This window comes from Schistocerca gregaria, chromosome 2 (assembly GCF_023897955.1).
Source record: "Schistocerca gregaria isolate iqSchGreg1 chromosome 2, iqSchGreg1.2, whole genome shotgun sequence".
NCBI classification, from domain to species: Eukaryota; Metazoa; Arthropoda; class Insecta; order Orthoptera; family Acrididae; genus Schistocerca; species Schistocerca gregaria.
In genome coordinates this window covers 474,766,381-474,784,007 of record NC_064921.1, presented here as the reverse complement: position 1 = coordinate 474,784,007, position 17,627 = coordinate 474,766,381, and the positions used below count along the sequence as shown (strand labels likewise).

The window sequence follows — 17,627 nt, the reverse complement described above, 5'->3', positions numbered from 1 at the left end:
GGACGTTGTTCATCGACAAAAGCCACGCATGTTGGATGAACTTCTAGAATCCATCATACATTTATGTGCAAATTACCAACTGAACACATTCCAGTCAGTAGTTTGTGCTGCAGTTCAGCGGCATCGTTTGTGTGTGGATGTTAATGGCTACCATTTCGAACACCTACAGTGATATCTTTAAGTTGGACTTTAAGCTACACTTTCACCAAAAATGAGACAACTGTCAACAAGTTTGCAAGTTACAGACTTTTAAACAGTGGATACATTTTTTTGGACCCTCTATTTGTGGAAGTACATGTCCTTTAGTGTGCAGTAAATACAAACTAGCCATGCATCAAGAAATAAAATAAAAGGAAATTCCGTGCTAACTAGTTCACAAACAAAGCAAGCCACACTGTTGAAAGTAACCTATGTATCAGTCCTTCAGGGAAGAAACTTCCACGTGGCACACCTCCTAGTGATTCAAATTTTTGTGTTAACCGTGATGCTGTTTGTAGTGTATTTGTTGTTGTTGATGTGAGCATCTTACCTTCTTTGGTAAAGGAAGTGACATCCCTTCCACAATGTGATGGTGTAGGCTATCTGGAAATAACTGAACAACAAAGTAGCAGGAAGGATTTAGCGTCAAAATTAGTTGTTCTTTGTAGATTCTGCAATAAATCTACCTCAAATTATTTCGAACATTGTGCATAATTCATATGATATGAATTTTAAGTTAGTGTATGCAATGCGTGCAAAAGGAAAAGGAAAAAAGGCTGCTCAAATGTTTTGTGGTTTGATGGACCTTCCTCCTCTTCCTCCCAGTAGGTTCAGCAAATACATAAAAATGCTCTTAGGTGCCTTGACAGTTTTGTCTAAAACATCTATGAAACATGCAGTAGAAGAAACTGTAAATATTAGTGGAACCCGGGACATTGCTGTTGCACTTGCTGGGACATGGCAACATTGTAGACATTGTTCCTTGAATGGTGTTGTAAGTGCTACTCCTCTGTAGAATGAAAAAGTTGTTGATGTTGAGTGCTTATCTAAGTACTGCCACACCTGCCATGGTAACACTGAAGGACATAGTGAACATCAGTGTTCTAAGAATTATGATGGTTACAGTGGAGGTGTGGAGTGCGATGGAGCTCTAAAATTATTTAAGAGGTCCGTGCTCGTTTATAATGTTAGATATATGAAGTACATAGGCGATGGGGACTTTAAAGCTTTCAATCAAATTAATGAGTTCAATGTTTATGGTGATACCTTGGTAATAAAACTGGAATGTTTTGGATATGTGCAAAAGAGGATGGGTGCTAGATGGAGGCAGCTACGAAGAGATATGAAAGGAAAGTTGCTGTCTGATGGAAAACCTCTGTCTGGCCGAGGGGGATTGACAGAAACTGAAATGGGCCTCCTTCAGAGTTATTATGGACTGGCCATTAGATGAACTGCATCTCTGAATGATGTTATAGCAATGAGAAAAGCTGTATGGGCCACCTACTTTCATGAGTTGTTCACAGGTGACCGCCCTTTTCAATGACTTTGCCCTAAAGGAGCAGATTCTTGGTGTGGTTACCAAAACGCAAAAGAAAGTGGTCAAATATACCATCCTAAGCATTCTCTTACTGAGCTTGTTATGATGAAATATAACCAATTTTTTTTAGAGACATTGAGTGTCCCTGTTTTGCTTAGTAAATGCCTTCATGGGGCCACTAAACAAATGAAAGTTTCAACCATTGCATATGGGAAAGATAACCTAAGAATGTTTCCTTAGGACTAAAAACATTAAAAGTTGGTGTAATAGATGCAGTGATATGTTTCAATGACGGAGTGATAGGCAGGTTGGAAGTCCTGAGAAATTCAGGCATAAAATATGGCTCTAATATGGAAGATTAATTGCTTGCATGTGACGGACAATGGTTGCATGAAGCTGAAAGATTAACTCTTCAAGTTACCAAAGAAGCAAGAAGTGCTGAAAGGAATGCCAAGAGGAAGCTTGAAGATTAAGAAATGTTGCCGGATGAAGACTATGCTTCAGGAATGTTCTGAGACACAGTTTAATTGGACTCATATCTTCATTTGCAATTTCCCACAAGTTGTATTTTTCAGAATTGAAGTACAAATATTTCCTAAAGTTTATAAAGCATTTCTCTAATCTTTTTCTGTAACTTTCAATAGTCCATGCTTATGTAGTAGACCTAAGCTTTATTGCAGAATTAACTAAATTATAGAAAAAATAACATTTTTATTAGGGGAAAAAATATAAAAATTAAAATGTAAGACGTGATATTTTTTATCTTGTAATATACATAATAGTTGGAAATAAATAGGTCCAGTACCTCAGCCATCACGTCATGCATATCTGGTAAAAATTCGGTCTCCTTCAAATGTATAACATTGGATTAAATGGTACCTCAATTTGAGGAAGCATTTGGAAAAAAATTGCATCAATTTCTTTGTAATGTTTTTAATAACCCTAAGCCGGTTCAAAAATATTCAAAATGCTTCTAGTTTGTTTAGAAAGTGTGCTGCATTACCTGATATCAACAAAAAATCTGTTAAACATATACATTTTAAACAGTGCCTGAAGGAAAGACGTGTTGATTTTTACATAATATTGAGTCGGAAAAGTTGTACCCTTAAGACAATACCATCAGTATTGAGTGTTAGTTTCAAACTTACCTGAATTGAGAGCAAACAGCTATGATGCTCTCACCCTTCGCTAATAATGTAGTATTCATTTCAGAGTGCACACATGGCAGTAATAGAAGCAATGATGGTACTTTATGCGAAAGAAGTGGTTACACCAGACCGTGTCATAGCAGCAATCCAACGATTTAGCCATGACAGGGATGCTGGTGAAATGAAGCTTCCTTCAGACCATGAAGAGGGCTTGATTCTATGGATGCGCCATGCTACGCTAGCCCTGCAACGTCGGATTCATCAAGAACTTGAACATGGTATTGCAGAGGTAATACGTAATAATTTTGTATTTAAAGAGAGTAATATTAAGGAGTCTTACCTTTACATGAATTGGTATCCAATGCACAATTAGTATTCACCAATATTATGAGTCCTTAGTAGAGGAATACATGGTATCACAATAAAATAAAATCACCTGTAGATATGGTATGAAAATTTCTGGCAGAATGTAAAAAAATTAGGAGTAAATACAGTAATTCAGCAAACAGTTGAAGTGGTGAGTCATAAACAAGAATACAAACAAGACTGAAAACTTCACTAGTTTTCAGACAAATCCTTTTCGAGCTAGGTTACACACACATTCGCATGCATGTGTGTGGTCGCCCTCCTTGCTCTTGCTTGTGCTCTCTCTCTCTCTCTCTCTCTCTCTCTCTCTCTCTCTCTCTCTCTCTCTCTCTCTCTCTCTCTCTCTCTCTCTCACACACACACACACACACACACACACACACACACACACACACACACACAACCTCTGTCTACTTACAACATGCTGCCTGAGTACACAATTGGGCATAAGCTGATGTGTGGGACAGTATAGATTCATGAATAATATTTATATTCTCCCTTCTGTTTTGTTTTTATACATCCATATTTCTGTAGAAGGTTATGTGGTGGTATGTTTGTATGGACAGTAAGAAATATTTTCTCTCACAATATATGCGGTACCACATTTATTCTGGCTGAAGCCCTCCCTCCTACTCTTTAAATTTGGTACTTGTCATCCCTTAATTGTGTTAGCTTCTCTTCTTCTATGATCATTAGCACCGTTGTCCTCTGCGCCACATAATGGGGTGTATTCATCTTCAATGTAGTTACAATGTGGTTACATTACTCCTTTCCCTGAGCAGTTTGCTTGGCTATGGCTTCCAGTAGCCATGACAATACCCTCAAGGATAATCTCGATTTGTTGGTATCATACATCATAGTCTATCTTCTTGGTATAATTACTTATGTATTGTTGTAGTGTCTGACATCTACTAACTCTTTGTGCAATTTCATTATTGTTGTTGAAACAAAATAGTCCACTATTGATCTTCGTCCTGTAGTAGTAACAGAAATGGAACAAATAGCATGCTGACAGTGTCCTTAGTATTTGCTGTCGAAAAATACATTTGATATAAATCACTAATCCCAGTTTGTCTCATAATGTATTGTTCTAAGCATTTTGGTTTTAAGCTGGTATTAAGTGTGATGAATTTCACTTAACTTTATGAATATGCATGTTTCTTAAATGCAATCTTACGATAAGATCACAACAGTTAAATGTTTCCTTAAAGTATAGAACTGAATATAATTGAGCTCTTTATTAATAACTGTTGAACAAACTGAGATTAACAACATAGGTGATGTAAATAATTAAGGGAAAATCTCATATAAAGATGTGAAACAAATATTAACAAAGAGATAGAGAGGCTGGCCAGTACTTACCTCAGCTCAGTACAGCCGATAGATACACAAAAAAACAACTGAAAATTTACGTTCCTAGCTTTCAGAATAAATGTTCCTTCATCAGGGAGGAGAGACGGGAAAGAAAGGGAAGAAGGGAAAGTGGATTTAGTTACTCACAACCCAGGTTATGAAGCAACAGGGAAAGGAAAACAGGGAGGGTAGCAAGGATGGAGGCATGGCTGTCCTGGACATGGCTGTCCTGGACATGCCTCCATCCTTGCTACCCTCCCTGTTTTCCTTTCCCTGTTGCTTCATAACCTGGGTTGTGAGTAACTAAATCCACTTTCCCTTCTTCCCTTTCTTTCCCGTCTCTCCTCCCTGATGAAGGAACATTTATTCTGAAAGCTAGGAACGTAAATTTTCAGTTGTTTTTTGTGTATATATCGGCTGTACTGAGCTGAGGTAAGTACTGGCCAGCCTCTGTGTCTCTTTGTTAGTATGAGATTATCCTACATTTGTCTGTTGTTATTTTCAGTTAAAATGCGTCTTGTTACAATTGACCAACATGTTACCCATTGCTCAATAGTACGTTTTAGTTGTTGTGGTAAAAAGTTCGTGCATTTTTAAAAGGAGATATTGTTCTGAAAACAAATTATTAATTCAGTACAGACGTTTACCTGTAGGGCCGGATTTTAATTTTCATTGCCTGTTGCTGACATGTAGAGTAATATTTTTGTTGTACTCATCAAACTGATTTTTATCTATGTTTAAGTATATTTTGTTGAGTTTACCACATAATCTGCATCTTTACTGACAAATGGTAGCTTGTGCTTCCCATAATGCTTGCTACTACATTCCCTGCACTGGAAAAATGACACTACACATACACATTAATATTTCTGTATCAGTCCTGTACCTAACTGCTTTTGTGGCAGATAGCATGTTATCCTTTTAACCATTCCAGTTTTCATTATTACATGCTTATGACACTTCTTAAAATGTTAAGCCTGCTCCTCAGAAGTAAAACACGAAATAACTCTTAAATTATTGTATTCACACTACGTGAATTGAGCTGTTTGAGACATTACCAAAAGCTTGTGGAAGTACATTTTTGTTTGAAAATATGGATTGTCATAAAATATTGTGACAGAAACATACTTCTTACTGAAACATTGAGAGGAGTCTGTTAAATGTTGGCATGATTTAATGACAGATGCAGATGATAGATACAGGACAGTAATATCAAAATGCTATCTTTTATTGCTACCCCCCATGAACCATGGATCTTGCCGTTGGCAGGGAGGCTTGCGTGCCTCAACGACACAGATAGCCGTACTGTAGGTGCATCCACAACGGAGGGGTATCTGTTGAGAGGCCAGACAAATGTGCGGTTCCTGAAGAGGGGCAGCAGCCTTTTCAGTAGTTGCAAGGGCAACAGTCTGGATGATTGACTGATCGGGCCTTGTAACACTAACCAAAACTGCCTTGCTGTGCTGGTACTGCGAACGGCTGAAAGCAAGGGGAAACTACAGCCGCAATTTTTCCCAAGGGCATGCAGCTTTACTGTATGATGATGGCAGCCTCTTTGATAAAATATTCCGGAGGTAAAATAGTCCCCCATTCGGATCTCCGGGCGGGGACTACTCAACAGGATGTCGTTATCAGGAGAAAGAAAACTGGCGTTCTATGGTTCGGAGTGTGGAATGTCAGATCCCTTAATCGGGCAGGTAGGTTAGAAAATTTGAAAAGGGAAATGGATAGGCTGAAGTTAGATACAGTGGGAATTAGTGAAGTTCGGTGGCAGAAGGAAAAAGACTTCTGGTCAGGTGACTACAGGGTTATAAACACAGAATCAAATAGGGGTAATGCAGGAGTAGGTTTAATAATGAATAAGAAAATAGGAATGCCGGTAAGCTATTACAAACAGTATAGTGAATGCATTATTGTGGCCAAGATAGACACGAAGCCCATGCCTACTACAGTACTAAAAGTTTATATGCCGACTAGCTCTGCAGATGATGAAGAAATTGATGAAATGTATGATAAGATAAAAGAAATTATTCAGGTAGTGAAGGGAAACGAAAATTTAATAGTCATGGGTAACTGGAATTCGGTAGTAGGAAAAGGGAGAGAAGGAAACATAGTAGGTGAATACGGATTAGGGCAAAGAAATGAAAGAGGAAGCCGCTTGGTAGAATTTTGCACAGAGCATAACTTAATCATAGCTAACACTTGGTTCAAGATCCATAAAAGAAGGTTGTATACATGGAAGAAGCCTGGAGATACTGACATGTTTCAGATAGATTACATAATGGTAAGACAGAGATTTAGGAACCAGGTATTAAACTGTAGGACATTTCCAGGGGCCGATGTGGACTCTGACCACAATCTATTGGTTATGAACTGTAGATTAAAACTGAAGAAATTGCAAAAAGGTGGGAATTTAAGGAGATGGGACCTGGATAAACTGACTAAACCAGAGGTTGTAAAGAGTTTCAGGGAGAGCATAAGGGAACAATTGACAGGAATGGGGGAAAGAAATACAGTAGAAGGAGAATGGGTAGCTTTGAGGAATGAAATAGTGAAGGCACCAGAGGACCAAGTAGGTAAAAAGACGAAGGTTAGTAGAAATCCTTGGGTGACAAAAGAAATATTGAATTTAATTGATGAAAGGAGAAAATACAAAAATGCAGTAAGTAAAGCAGGCAAAAAGGAATACAAACGTCTCAAAAAGGAGATCGACAGCAAGTGCAGAATGGCTAAGCAGGGATAGCTAAAGGACAAATGTAAGGATGTAGAGGCTTATCTCACTAGGGGTAAGATAGATACTGCCTACAGGAAAATTAAAGAGACCACTTGTATGAATATCAAGAGCTCAGATGGAAACCCAGTTTGAAGCAAAGAAGGGAAAGCAGAAAGATGGAAGGAGTATACAGAGGGTCTAACAAGGGCGATGTACTTGAGGACAATATTATGGAAATGGAAGAGGATGTAGATGAAGACAAAATGGGAGATACGATACTGCGTGAAGAGTTTGACAGAGCACTGAAAGACCTGAGTCGAAACAAGGCCCCAGGAGTTGACAACATTCCATTAGAACTACTGACGGCCTTGGGAGAGCCAGTCCTGACAAAACTCTACCAACTGGTGAGCAAGATGTATGAGACAAGCGAAATTCCCTTAGACTTCAAGAAGAATATAATAATTCCAATCCCAAAGAAAGCAGGTGTTGACAGATGTGAAAATTACCGAACCATCAGTTTAATAAGTCACAGCTGCAAAATACTAACAAGAATTCTTTACAGATGTATGGAAAAACTGGTAGAAGTCAACCTTGGGGATGATCAGTTTGGATTCTGTAAAAATGTTGAAACACATGAGGCAATACTGACCCTATCTCTTGTCTTAGGAGAAAAATTAAGGAAAGGCAAACCTACATTTCTAGCATTTGTAGACTTACAGAAAGCTTTTGACAATGTTGACTGCAATACTCTCTTCCAAATTCTGAATGCGGCAGAGGTAAAATACAGGGAGCGAAAGGCTATTTACAATTTGTGCAGAAACGAGATGGCAGTTATAAGAGTCGAGGGACATGAAAGGGAAACAGTTGTTGGGAAGGGAGTGAGACAGGGTTGTAGCCTCTCCCTGATGTTAGTCAATCTGTATATTGAGCAAGCAGTAAAGGAAACAAGGTATTAAAATCAATGGAGAATAAATAAAAACTTTGAGGTTTGCAGATGACATTGTAGTTCTGTCAGAGACAGCAAAGGACTTGGAAGAGCAGTTGAATGGAATGGACAGTGTCTTGAAAGGAGGGTATAAGATGAACATCAACAAAAGCAAAACGAGGATAATGGAATGTAGTCGAATTAAGTCGGGTGATGCTGAGGGAATTAGATTAGGAAATGAGACACTTAAAGCAGTAAAGGAGTTTCGCTATTTGGGGAGCAAAATAACTGATGATGGTAGAAGTAGAGAGGATATAAAATGTAGACTGGCAATGGGAATGAAAGCGTTTCTGAAGAAGAGAAATTTGTTAACATTGGGTATAGATTTAAGTGTCAGGAAGTCGTTTCTGAAAGTATTTGTATGGAGTATAGCCATGTATGGAAGTGAAACAGGGACGATAAATAGTTTGGACAAGAAGAGAATAGAAGCTTTTGAAATGTGGTGCTACAGAAAAATGCTGGAGATTAGATGGGTAGGTCACATAACTAATGAGGTGGTATTGAATAGAATTGGCGAGAAGAGGAGTTTGTGGCACAACTTGACTAGAAGAAGGGATCGGTTGGTAGGACATGTTCTGAGGCATTGAGGGATCACCAATTTAGTACTGGAGGGCAGCGTGGAGGGTAAAAATTGTAGAGGGATACCAAGAGATGAGTACACTAAGCAGATTCAGAAGGATGTAGGCTGCAGTAGGAACTGGGAGATGAAGAAGCATGCACAGGATAAAGTCGCATGGAGAGCTGCATCAAACCAGTCTCAGGACTGAAGTCCCCAACAACAACAAAAACATCTTTTATTGTTGTGGGCTTTATGTGGGTTAACCTCACGTAGTTGCATTACTTTCTTTAAAAAGAGGATAATTACAGTAGTCCCGATACGAAAGAATACAAATGTTGGCATGTGTGTTACTGAATTATCAGTTTAATATGCCATTATTGCAAAATGCTTAATTATGACTATGTACACAAGAATGGGACAACAAGCAGGAAGCTTACCCAGGATAAAAGCTGTTTGGCTTTAGAGAAATAGGATGGTACCAGAGGCACCACCAACTATACAACTTATTTTACAAAAGTAGATTGCAATAAAACAAACCCACACTTACTGTGTCTGCAAATCCAGATTAAGGTTTTAATAATGTTGGCTGAAATGTTTCCTTGAAATTCTGAAGGAAGCAAGGATGAAATGCAGATAGCAAAAGGTTATCTTCAATTTGTACAGAAAAGAGACTGCAGCCATAAGAATTGAAATCTATGAAACGGAAGCAGTAGTTTAGAAGTGTGTGTGGCAGGGTTGTAGGCTGTCACTTGTTACACAGTCTCTGCAGAGAGCAAACAGGAAAGAAACCCAAGGAGAAGTTTGGAAAAGAAACTAAATTACAGTGAGAAGAAAGAAAAACTAAGATTTGTTGACTCAATGTAATTTTGCCAGAGAAGGCAAAAGACACTGAAGATCAACTGACCAGCATGAATAGTGTCTAATTTGTAAGATAAAGATATGTAGAAGTTTTGCCTAGGTAATGGACTGTAGTAGAATTAAGTTGGATGATGCTAGCAAATGTGACTCAAAAGGTAATAATGAGTTGTACTGTTTGGGCAATTAAAAATATTTTGACCATGACATAATTAAAAAATATATCAAATGTAGATGTATTTGTCTAGAGTATAACCTTACATGGAAGTTGAATCATGGACATTACAACTACAAACTATTCTTCAGACATAAGACGAGAACTGCAACAGTTACAATATTTTGTGCGACAGAGTATTGCTGTCAGTTGTGTTTATATTACACTATCTTTATGATAAACATTTTAGATTTATAACACTTACTGTGTCACGAAAAAGCTCCTGGCAAATTCTGGTAGAAATGTGAACGATTGTATGATTAAAGAAAATACTCACCAAATAGGGGAGGTGGGATTGAGACATTCACATAAGCCAGAGGCTGTAAATAAGCCAAGTTCCCTGCTGTATTAATTATCATGGAGTTACTACCGCTTCAGCACTATCCGTGAGCTGTTGCGAAAAGGGGGGGGGGAGGGAGTACAAGCTCAGGGTATGTTAATGTTTGCTTTGGTCTGAGACCTGCACTGATTTTATCACAGTACAGGCTGAAATCTTGTCCCTATTCTGGTCTCCTACACAATTTTAACTTTTCTCATATAGTCAATATAAGTTAGAATTTTTAAGATTAATGCACGTTGTGCAAGTTCACACATGCATGCACACACTCTTTGGATTAATGTTAAAAAAAAGTTCTAATTTCCATTGAACGCATGTGACAAGTTAAAACTGTGTGGCAGGCCAAAATAGAAACACTCTCCTGCTCAACACTTCCTCCATTTAATAGGTGCCTGTCATTTCTCACAATGTTTCTGATATATTTCTGTAGTGATTACTGGTTTGTATTAAATATTTCTTTTCAAGCCCTTGGCACAACTTACATTTCTGCCATAATGAGGCTGTATCACTAGAAATTGTAACGTTTTAAGATGATGTGCTTTACCTCCTGCACCTCTCGTGTATCTCCTCTGCAGGTATGCAGGTTTACTTCATTTAAAACTCAGAATGATTTGTGTTAATGTATTATCATTACCGAGAAGTAAGTCATTTTGAAGAAAACTGGAGATCAATACATACTCCAGATTTTTTAAAATACAAATTTGTAGGTTATCTTAAAGTAGTATTTTTAATGTGGTATGTGCCAGCGCATCATCTCAAACCATTTACTTAAGGTAATGCATCACTGAGAAAGTAGCTCAGAAACATTTAATAGCTGCTTCTGTGAATTAGAAACAGTACTTACCAATTTGATTTGTATGTCAAAATAAAAATAAAAATAAAAATAAAAGTATGAAATTGGATTGTAAAGTAGACACCAAAGTCTCTTAAAACTCACCAAAACATACTTACACAGTAGTACCTATATTCAGGTACAGTGTCATATGGAATACTATAACTTGAATTGAGGGCGATTTCTCTTTTTTTCTTTCTGGATGGTTTTGGGATGCTAAAGTAAGAATGCTATATCGTACCAATCCACTGTTGCTGTCCCACTTAGTTTTTAAGTGTAATGGTAGCAATATAATTGTGTGGAGAAAAAGAAGAGCAAAAAAGTACAAAGTTGTATTTTGACCATCTTCCTTCATTTTTATTGGATGATCAGTGTTCGGTCAGATATAGAAGCATGATCACCACAAACCATGTCATATATGTAACCTCAAGTTTTGTCACCATATTTGGAATTAGACAGGAGACATGTTTGACATCCGCAGCACATAGATGATGCTTGATTGGGTGACATAAATCATCATCATGTCATCTTGCTAGAGATTGTGCCCATGTCTGCCCTGATGACACCACTGTTCTCATAGGTACCTAAACAACTAAGCACATTTATTTGGGGCTTCTCAGTATCGAGAGATCTCTCCCACACACCACTAAGACTATAGCCACTGTAGTGGTTGAAATTGTCCTGGTTCAATCTTATTTCTACTCCTTCATTAATAAAAGAATCCTAGTATGTAGGAATGTGGAACAAAAGTTTAGTTTCATCAAACAATTTGTCTGTTTATTTATGAGACAGCTTAGCAACTGCTGATTCATCAAGCTCTTGATTTTTTAATATGCATTTGAAGTTCTGCACTTGAAATGAATCTTACAGATTCCAATGAGTCAGAGACAGAGAACTGTCTTTAACTGGTAACAGCATCTCCTTTATCTTCTTGAGAGATCTGGAAATAGGTTTTATGCGTCTTCTTCCCCAGACCATACATATCATGCTAAGTATAGCACAGCAGAAACAAAGCAGCACAGTAGGTGGGTCATCAAGAGATTGTTCAACATTTTCAGACCTTTATTTCTTATAGTGCACTAATTTTACACCTGGTTATCAAGAACCATTCTTTCAGAGCATCTTCTTCTCTGAAGAGTCTGATAATCTGTCAACTACTGCTTCAGAGATCTAATACTGATCTCAACCCAACTACCCACTGCCTCAACATGGTAGTCAACTTTTCCTCCAGCACATACTATCCTCAGTGAGGTTTCCACTATTCTAATTCCATTCCAGCCCCCTCGTGATCCATCAGCCAGGAGGAGGAGGAGAAGGAGAAGAATAAGAAGAAGAAGAAGAAGAAGGACATCAACGATGAGGAAGAGCAGCATCTCTGACTGAAGGATCACAAGGGGGCTGGAATGGAATTAGAATAGTGGAAACCTCACTGAGGATAGTGTGTGCTGGAGGAAAAGTTGAATACCATCAGCCAGGAGGAGGAGGAGAAGGAGAAGAATAAGAATAAGAAGAAGAAGGACATCAACGATGAGGAGGAGCAGCATCTCTGACTGAAGGATCACAAGGGGGCTGGAATGGAATTAGAATAGTGGAAACCTCACTGAGGATAGTGTGTGCTGGAGGAAAAGTTGAATACCATGTTGAGGCAGTGGGTAGTTGGGTTGAGATCAGTATTAGATCTCTGAAGGAGTAGTTGACAGATTATCAAACTCTTAATTTCTAATTGCATCCCGGCTTTACATGATTCATTCTAGCAGTTACAGTTCACACAATATGCAACTTCATCCAGTCAATCCTTCAGGAGAACATATCATTAATCAATTTCCAACTGATGTAAGTTTCTTTCTAGATAGCTGATAATACTGCCGAGCAACATACAACACAAAATTAACTGTATATAAAATAAAGTTAAATTTTCTCACATGATATTTTTATTGTAGTGTTTCCCTTTTGTTTTCTCACAAGTTTTGTATGTGTTGTCAATGAACCCCATTGCTCAGCATCTTACTGTCACTGCTCTAACTAACTCCAATCTAGATCTAAAATAGCACTAAACAAAGCGTCATAGTCTTATTTGTGTAGTCAACGTGGCCCCCCATACATTCTCTCCCATAGAGCTCTAGGTTTTGCTCAGTTTTCCCATTTACTGGCTGTTCTTGATGACAGGACATTTCAAAAGTATTGGAAAGCTAATGCCCTGTATCTGATTTGTTCTCTCCTCAGTTTGTGTGACTGGTATTAGGTAATAATGGAACGCAACTTATTTGTTGCAGAGTACGATTTCTGTAGATTTCAAAGTAACTTTAGACTTTAGTAATGGAGTTCACAGCAACTCCCTTTGATAAATGCGAGGAAGTGATATGTAGTTAATGAGGCAAAAAATTCTCTTTCTCTCTTCTTACTTTTTGCTGTTAGCAACTCATTGTAGAAAGTCCCATCTGCACCAGAAGTACAGAAAAAGGGGTAAGGTATGTTTCTTGGCTTTAAAATGGTGATACCATAATTTCATGTTTTAAGGAGAGAATGCCGTATGAAATGTCTTGGAGACTGGAGAGAGAGAGAGAGAGAGAGAGGGGTAAGGCATGGTCTGGTCTTGATGTTGTAAATGGCTGGTGAGATTATGAACTGCTGCTACATAGTTCTTTGTAAAGGAGTTCCAGACTCAATGAATGTAGAGCTCTAAATTGTTTTTACTTGTAAAATGTGACACATTTTAACTAATGCTAATATGTGTCGGATGTGATTGCTTGGAGTATGACAACGAGGATACGCTATTAACGTGCGACTGGTAACAGGGATTATTTCCTAGATGAATGAGCCACAAAAAATTTCAGATAATAGACAGTCAAATCTTAAATAAAGCCTAGAGTGTGAACAGAGAGAGTTTTGAATAGTAACAATTATTTTTGTAGCTGACTTATGCTGAATTTTGCAATTTTCTTTTAGCAGAAAATTAATTTGTGGGCTTTGCATGTCCATGGTAATAAAAGGAAATTAGTTTTCCAGTAAAAGTTACATAAGGTGACATCCTGCAGATCTGTTACACTAATTAGGCTTTATAGCAACATTTTACATATTGGTTTCCTTTTGGTTTTCCACTTCAGTTTCTTAAATTGCGTTGTACGAGCTCTGTATCCTTTTGAATTAACTTTGTTCTTATTTCTAACTGCTCTTCATTTTCATTTCATACTATGGCCAGATTATGAGAATGTCACTGTGTGTAATTAAAATTTGTAGGTTCAGGGCATTACTTCCACTGCTAGTTTTCGTACATTTGCATCTGTATCTTGCAAAAAACAAGTTAGAATGACATTGTTCAACTCTGTATCCCTCATCAACATTGTGTGAAGAGGCACTATTTCTACTGATGTTTGTTTAACATCTGCAGCCGGTTCTTAACATGTCGCAACCAAAGTTTTTCTGCTTTGCTTCAATTTTATGTGGTGCTCTGTTATTATTAAATCTTACAAAATGATGTACCAGGAGTACTGTACTGTTTTAGAAGAGGATTGTAAAGAACAGTGTAGATTACAAATGGTATATCTGGACACTACAGAGTAGGAACCTGTGGCTCATACCGTGTCTTCTTGTTCACACGCACACTGTGTGTGTGTTGTAATATATCACTGTCATATGCAGGTTGAACGTTAATAAAAGCAACAAACTGCAGGGACGAATTCCTGACAAGAAATGGAGGAAAGGTCCTATGAACATGTATCCAGAAATGGCAGAGTGTGACTGCATCCACATCACAACAGAAATTATCCACATCACAACAGAAATTCAAAGCGGCCTCCATGATAATGCAAGTGATAGTAGTGGTTGTCATGCAGGATACACGTTATTGTACTTTTGCTTTCACCATTTTGGTGGGCCACTTGCCTGGAGCATGTATTAGGGCTCGTATCAATATCCTGTAGAGCCCGGTCCTCCAAATCTGGTGTAAGCATAGTCAACCACCTTCCCGCATGTTTGTGTGATCATGGGTCCTTTCATAAAGACAAACACGCGAAAAGGCCTTGAAATGTTATGTGATGTGGTTAGTGTCTGTGACAGTACTTGTTTCAGTGTAGCCATGCTGCCCCACAACCGTTTCCATCTGCTTTGCGATATACAAACACCGTCTCGGCTTGCTCCCCACATAAATGCCCGACCATTGTGCTGCTTGCAGTACATGCATCAATTACGAAGCTTGCAACACACAATGAACACATGGCATGTGGTCAGAGGAACTGATGCATTTCTGGACACATGTTCGTAGGACCTTTCTTCCTCTATTTCCAGTCAGGAATCCACCGTGTAGTTTGTCGGTTTTGTTAATATTCACCCTGTATGTTTGTCCAGGGCCCTGGCATAATAAACTAGTTTATTTTGTTATTGAATTGAAAGGTGAGATATTGGGAAAGAATTTGAAGGCAATGCTATTTTCAATCAAAAATCAGTGCTACGGCTTTATTCCCTCCACTCTCCCCCTCAGTTCCTGAAAAATTAGACTTCACCAATACCACCATTGTTGCAGTCTACCTTTACTGTATTGTCAAATTTTGGAGTGAAGGGAATGGGATGTAAATATTTGCCTAAATTACATTGAAAATGTCACTCAGGAATGACTGAAATGGTACCAGAGCACTGTGATGAATGATGAAGTTGCATAACAATTGCCAAGACCTAGATGTTTCTGTCATTGGGACCTCTGCCTACACCTTCTCTCACCTGTCTCAAAACGTATCAATCCGTTTCGTCATGTATTGGACTGTTATTATTTACATTTATGCACTGTCATATTGTACACAATGTTTTTACTTTTCATTGTTTTTCACTTTTCCGTACCTTTTAGTGTTTTCATTTCCAGAACCGTAACTCAGTGACAGTGTAGTAGCATTTGCTCTGTTGCTCATTGCTGCCTTGGTGCTAGGGTTTAGTCAGTTTTGCAGATCCTTGTGTGTGTGTGTGTGTGTGTGTGTGTGTGTGTGTGTAGGAAGTTAGTATTGAGTTCAGTTTTGACTGCATAATATTTTGTATTTATCATTTATTTCCTTCCTGTCACATTAAATCTAGAAGAATCTTGAAAAGCTTGATGAAGTTTTATTTTGATGGATCATCAGTTTGGAATAGGGGCTTTTTTTCTTCTTCCCTCCTATGTTTTCTAATGGTGGGGGTGAAATTGTACATTATGTATAGGAATATTTGTTTTAGTTGCTTTTGTTCAAGTCTTTGGAAGTAATAGCTCGAAAAGGTTTGGTGTACCTGTAGCAGCATGCACATGTAATTATGTAGTTTTTAGTGTGTATAGTGAAACTCTTCCAAATGAAATAATAATCTTAGACTTGCATGGGTATTTCTTTTGCCACTAATAGTGTCTGTGCACAGGATGATATTCTGTATATTGTGAAGTCCATGAATTCTGGCATGTATTTCTGTGTACAAAATTGAGAAATTGTGTGTATTACTTCTGTTGCATGGCAACTTTCTCTCCTTTTGTTTGTGTGGTGTGCTCCTGAGGAAAGAAAGTAAATTGATGCAGTTAAAAAGTTAGAAAAATGATGACATTTGTTGGAGTCAGGATGTATACCGCAATGGTACACAATTTGAAATCCTAGCTTTCAAATACTCTGAGCTAAAAGTTAGCTGTAAAATATGTGATCATTGACGTAGTCGCAGATGAATCATCCACGTGAACTGTGTTCTCAGATTTCTTACAATGATACTATATGTCATTACAACATCGCTACTGTTGTAGTGATAAAATTGATTGTTATTCTTTTATATACGTTTATTGTCCATCATTGAAAGCTCAGGAGGAGGCTAAACCCTTAGGCACACAGGTGGACAGTTTGATATCCCATGATTTCAGTACTGTGTAGAAATGATGACCGTCATTGTTTGCCTTCTTGCAAAAGTGGGTGCTATCAACGTAATGAACTGTTCCTGTGCCTTAGGAAATAAATTCCAAATCTTTATGTATTTTTCCAACTATTCAGTACATGTTACTGACAGTATTAAAAGATAGAATTTGTTTGTAGATTGCGGAGTGCGTGTGCATTTTATGTGAAACAAGAATTCAAATTTTTTGTAAATGCATCCTTAGTGTGTGGTTTATTGCAGTGTAGTACAGGTATTAAGTATGGAGTTGCATAATCAATTTGATAATGCTGTGTGATTATTTCTGATGTGGTGGTAAAATCAGGATGCCATTTCACTAGTGTGTTTCAGCTGTGATGGTATTTTAGTAGTAGACACAATGCTAATGTTTTCAATAAAACTAAGAGTATTGTAAGATCTTCAAACTACTATACAGAGATTTCTAATAATGTGACACTTCGCGTAGGATGACACTTCTCGTGTACACAAACTGCAACCTTTGTAGTTGTTTGTGATTTCTATAATTGTGGTATGGTATGTATTTTGACTACTATTCCTTTCCACGCCTCTTTTCAACAATGTTCTCTCTCACCCCTCCACCCCCATTCCCACCTCCCCCTCCCCTGAAAAAATCATATCACTCATCCCCATCACATGCCCCTACACCACCACACTCCTCCCTCACAGACAGGGCCCTTGGACCTGGATCCCCCACCTCTGCCAATCTCCATCACTGCCCTCTCTGCATCCCTCCCTCCTGCTTACGATCACATCACTCACCCTTCTACCACAATCCCTCATGGACCCCACCTCATTTCACTTCCATTTCATACCTCTGGCCAGTCAGCTCCAACTGTCATCTGTCACACACCTTCAGTGCAGCAAGT

General features: G+C 38.2%; 1 protein-coding gene across 19 annotated transcripts in view; it reads left to right on the top strand.

Annotated features, from left to right (window-relative positions):
* Positions 1–17,627, top strand: part of LOC126326569 (patronin) — a 377,528-nt gene that overhangs the window by 173,821 nt on the left and 186,080 nt on the right. For all 19 annotated transcript variants that reach the window (XM_049995777.1, XM_049995779.1, XM_049995784.1 and 16 more), the window contains exon 4: positions 2,729–2,953. In XM_049995777.1, coding sequence (XP_049851734.1) covers positions 2,729–2,953 — 225 coding nt within the window. The remainder of the gene's footprint in view (positions 1–2,728; positions 2,954–17,627) is intronic.